General features: G+C 60.2%; 1 protein-coding gene across 1 annotated transcript; it reads right to left on the bottom strand.

The window, feature by feature from the left end:
- Window positions 1–1,195: 1,195 nt before the first annotated feature.
- LOC148885018 (transcription factor SOX-9-like) lies at window positions 1,196–3,537 on the bottom strand. The gene is made up of 3 exons (XM_089019409.1): window positions 2,870–3,537; window positions 2,431–2,678; window positions 1,196–2,001 (listed from the first exon to the last, which is right to left on the bottom strand). Exons 1-3 carry the CDS (start codon window positions 3,301–3,303, stop codon window positions 1,265–1,267), a joined length of 1,419 nt encoding a protein of 472 aa, XP_088875535.1. The 5' UTR covers window positions 3,304–3,537; the 3' UTR covers window positions 1,196–1,264.
- Window positions 3,538–4,230: the final 693 nt, after the last annotated feature.

Genomic DNA, 4,230 nt, shown 5'->3' with positions numbered 1-4,230 from the left:
GCAATGACAGTCCACAGTGTTTTGTATTTATTGCAAACAATATCATACACCCAAAAAAAGATGCGCTTTACTTGAGATGACGCCATGTTGACCTAAAAGGAGCCTGCGGTCATAGAGGACACAAATGTTACAACATTGAAAAGGAGGAAGACAAAAAGGCAAAAAGGTCTTGCGTCCGATCCAGCATCTACCCCCCCTCGCCCCCCAACACAGGCAACAAAGCGACACAGTGAGAAGAAGCGGGCGAGGTTCCAGTTGGACTCGACGCATCTGCACGCACATCGACAATCAAATGGCAACATTTACAAAGGATAAATAAAGACGTAGAGCAAAAGAAAAAAAAACGGACGGCAATCTTCTCTGTTGGACGAGCGTGTGGCGGAATTGTGAACATCAAACAAAAAGTTACAATTAAAATAATGCTAAGGAATAAATTAAGAGAGGTTAGAGAAGGCCTTTTCGGGCCTGCGGGAAGTGAAGGGCCTCCAGCCGATGGCCAGGGTGCTTTTCAAGGCAGACGGAAGATGGGGTCGTGGGGTCACCCCCCCCCCCCCCCCCAAAAAAAAAAAAGCTGATTTTGAGCCAAGCTTACGGCCTGTCAAATATGGCCACCCCGAAAATTGCCAAAACCTCTGAGGAGCTGTTTGAAAAGCCAAAATGCTCCAAATAAAGACACCTTTGTGCCTCTCGACTCCTTTGAACAAGCCTACGACAGTCAGTCAGTGGAAATGAAAATATGGACAGTAGAAGTGGGGGAGGGGAGACACACGCACGCACGCACAAAAAAAACCAGAGTCCTGGCACTGTCCCCCGTCCCTGCAAAATCCAGAAGCAAGGCCACTGAGGTTTTCCTTTGCCCAGTCCAGCCGACATTGCGGCGACTTGCAGAAATGGCCGCCGGTTGGCATTTCTTCAAGTCGAGCTGAGCAACGCCGCTCCGACAAATGAGCAGTCCACACGCAAATAGATGGCAAGCGCCACGGAGGCCGGCCATTCTGCCATTTGATCCGCAAAAATACAAGCACTATTCCGAGCTTTGCAAAAAGGCACTTTAGCCAATCCAGAGAGACGCGTCCGTCTCCGCGTCCATCCAGGCGTCCCCGTTTTCCCAGCCCATATTCAGTCCGGGCCTGCAGGAAAGTCCGCGCCCCAGACCGGTCGCGGGACTCAACTCGCCCTGCCGGCACCAAAGTCAGGTGGGGGGGGGGGGGGGGAGCAAAAAAAGTCCAGGAGGTGGCGGGTGGGGGGGGGGGGGGGTCAATCTTCACGGCCGGGACAGCTGGGTGTAAATGGGCTGCTGGTCCCAGTGCTGCGGACTGTGGGCGGGCGGCCCCGCGGCCGTGTCCGCGACGGGGGCGTACGCGGGCCTCTGGCCGGGACCGGCGTAGCCGAAGGCCGAGTAGAGGCCGCAGACCTGGCCCGAAGCCGGAGAGGGCGAGTAGTAGCCCCCCGCCGGCGCCTCCGAATAGTCGTAGTGGGCCCTGGCGGCGGGCGGGTACGAGGCGGCGCCGTAGTGCTGCAGGCTGAAGGAGCCGTAGGCCACCTGCCGGGGGGAGGAGCCCCCCCCTTGACGCTCGCCGTAGTGATTCGGGCTCAGTTGCTCCGTCTTGATGGGAGCCGCCCGCCGGTGGGCCGCCTCGCCCGCCAGGGTGGCGAGCGCCAGCTGCTGCTTGGACGTCCAAACGGCGCCGCCGCCGCTCCCCTGGGAGGCCGGCGAGGCGCCGGCGGCGCCGTAGCCCCCGCCGGCGTAGCCGCCCTGGGCGGCGGCCCGGCTGCTGGGCGGCAGGTACTGGTCGAACTCGTCCACGTCGAAGCTGTCCATGTTGGAGATGACGTCGCTGCTCAGCTCGCCGATGTCCACCGCGCCAAAGTCGATGTTGAGCTGGCGCCCGCCGGCGCCCTCGCCGGCGGCCGGCCGGCGCTCGCGCTTCATCTCCGGCTTGCCGGGGGGGACGTCCGTCTTGGGGGTGGTCGGCGGCGTGGGCGGACCCTGGGACTGACCTGAGGGCGGGCAAGGGATGCTTAGCGCGCCAAGCTAATATGGACACGGATAATACGACGTGCCCGAAAGCGGCGATTCTTCGGCATCCGACGAGACGAGTCGATTGGTCCGCAAACGACTCGCCGTCAACCCAACGTGGCTTTTATTGATCTTCTGTCTGGCAGGTGACAAGCGGCACGATGGCCCCCAATTTGTCGACGCCGGTTGACATTTGGAAAGGTTTGTGGACCTGCACCGGGTCACTTTGCTGTCTACCTGATTTCTTATCCTCTTTTTGTTAATTTTCCGGTTGCATTTTTTGGGCGTCACGCCACTTTTTCAAACTGCCAATCAACGGGTCAGCGAGCTTTTTGGTGCATTCGTTTCTTGTCATCTAGCAAACCCCGCCCCCCTGCCGCCCCCCTGGAACGGGTCTGCCGTTTGCTTACCCGAATGCTCTGCGGGTGAGAGCAGCTCGCCCGTGCTGGAGGCGGGCGAGTCGGCCTGCTGCAGGGCCTTGAAGATGGCGTTGGGCGAGACGTGCGTCTGATCGCCGTCGTCGGGCTCGCTCTGGCCGCTCTTGGTCGCCTTCCGCCGCCGGGGTTGGTACTTGTAGTCCGGGTGGTCCTTCTTGTGCTGCACCCGCAGCCGCTCGGCCTCCTCCACGAACGGCCGCTTCTCTGCCTCGTTGAGCAGCCTGGGGGGTGGAGGGGGTGGGGGGGGGGGAGAGAGAGAGAGAGACGGTGACGAGACGCGGCGGGCAACGCACGACCGACCGCACCGAGTGCGTCGAAACGGTGAAAAAAAAAAAAAAAAAATCGTCGGCGGAGAAGCAAGCAGCGCGGAGAGCCCCGAACGCCGAACGCACGCACGCACGCACGCACGCACCTCCAGAGCTTGCCCAGCGTCTTGCTGAGCTCGGCGTTGTGCAGGTGCGGGTACTGGTCGGCCAGCTTGCGCCGCGCGGCCTGAGCCCACACCATGAAGGCGTTCATGGGCCGCTTGACGTGCGGCTTGCTCTTACTCGAGCCGTTGACGCGCACCGGCATGGGCACCAGCGTCCAGTCGTAGCCCTTCAGCACCTGCGACACGGCGTCCCGGATGCACACGGGAAACTTGTCCTCGTCGCCTCCCTTCTTGTAGTCGGCGCCGCGCGGGAGGCGCGCGTCCGGCGGACGGCTGTTCTCCGCGTCCGAGCCGGAGCCGCAGCCGGACGGGCACGGCGAGCCGTCAGAGTCCTCCGACGTGCTGGGACTGGGCGCGTCGGAGAGGCACTTGTCCCGGTCTTCGCTCATTTTCACGTAAGGCTCGACAAGATTCATGCGGCGACGCCGACGGGGGCCGCGCCGAAAAGAAATAAAGGCAAAGGAAGGCGCGCGGGGCCCCTGGCGCCGCGGTGGCGGCCTGACGCCGAGGTCGAGCCCGCCTGGAAGGAAGGAAGGAAGGGGAAATAACAAGCGCTCCTTCTCGACTCGGCCCGGAAGGCGAGGTGGGATTTGGGCAAAGGTGACTTGCCGAGCGACTCCCGCAAACCGCCAGGAGCGCACAATTTATCCCAAGGGCCAGGAAGTGATTGCGGGCGGGAAGGGGGGGGGGCTGGTAGGCGGAGACGCGACGTCCGACAACATTGGGCCTGGCGAGGGAGGGCTGAGAGCTCATCGACGACCCGCACGTCTTTTTCCCTCTTTCACGACATTGTAACTCAAGAAAAAAGACAAACTTTGCTTTTGGAGGACAATCGTCTTACAAGACAGATGGACAGACTTCAAATGGCGTTGTTTTTTTCCACATGCCATGAAACGTTGCGTTCAGGTTTGTCCTCGTCCACCCACTTTTCGCGGGGCGGACGCTGGCTGTCGTCTCGCGGCGACCAGTAGGGGGAGACAACAGCCCAGAAAGGTGCCGCAAGCTGGAGTTTGGAAAGCAGACGAGCCAACAAGCCAACATGCCAACCTCCTCCTCGTCAGTTCTTGCACATTTGGTTGAAAATGCCCACAAGCAAACAATCCGCCATGGTGGAAGCCAAGACGACACGCTTGGACGCCAAAATCCTGCTGAATTGCGGAGCCAAGTCAGAGCGAAACACAAAAGTCTTCTTGGCGTCACGAGAAAAACCAATGACGACAGACTGTTTTGAAAAGAATAAACATGGAAAGTCATTTTGAGAACAAAAAGCGAGCGTGTGCGTGGGTCTTGACACGAGATTGCAGGGGGCCCCCACCCACGACTCATTTCTTCTTCGTCTTTTC

Source organism: Hippocampus bargibanti, linkage group LG17 (genome assembly GCF_051943395.1).
Source record: "Hippocampus bargibanti isolate YZ-2025 linkage group LG17, ASM5194339v1, whole genome shotgun sequence".
Lineage (NCBI taxonomy): Eukaryota > Metazoa > Chordata > Actinopteri > Syngnathiformes > Syngnathidae > Hippocampus > Hippocampus bargibanti.
This window is presented reverse-complemented; position numbering and strand designations above follow the sequence as displayed.

Coding starts and splice junctions, on each gene's coding strand:
- LOC148885018 (XM_089019409.1), bottom strand. CDS start 3,303: ATGAATCTTGTCGAGCCTTACGTGAAAATGAGCGAAGACCGGGACAAG. Junction 2,679..2,869: donor ACGCTGGGCAAGCTCTGGAG/GTGCGTGCGTGC, acceptor TCCACCCCCCAG/GCTGCTCAACGAGGCAGAGA. Junction 2,002..2,430: donor CTCACCCGCAGAGCATTCGG/GTAAGCAAACGG, acceptor GCCCGCCCTCAG/GTCAGTCCCAGGGTCCGCCC.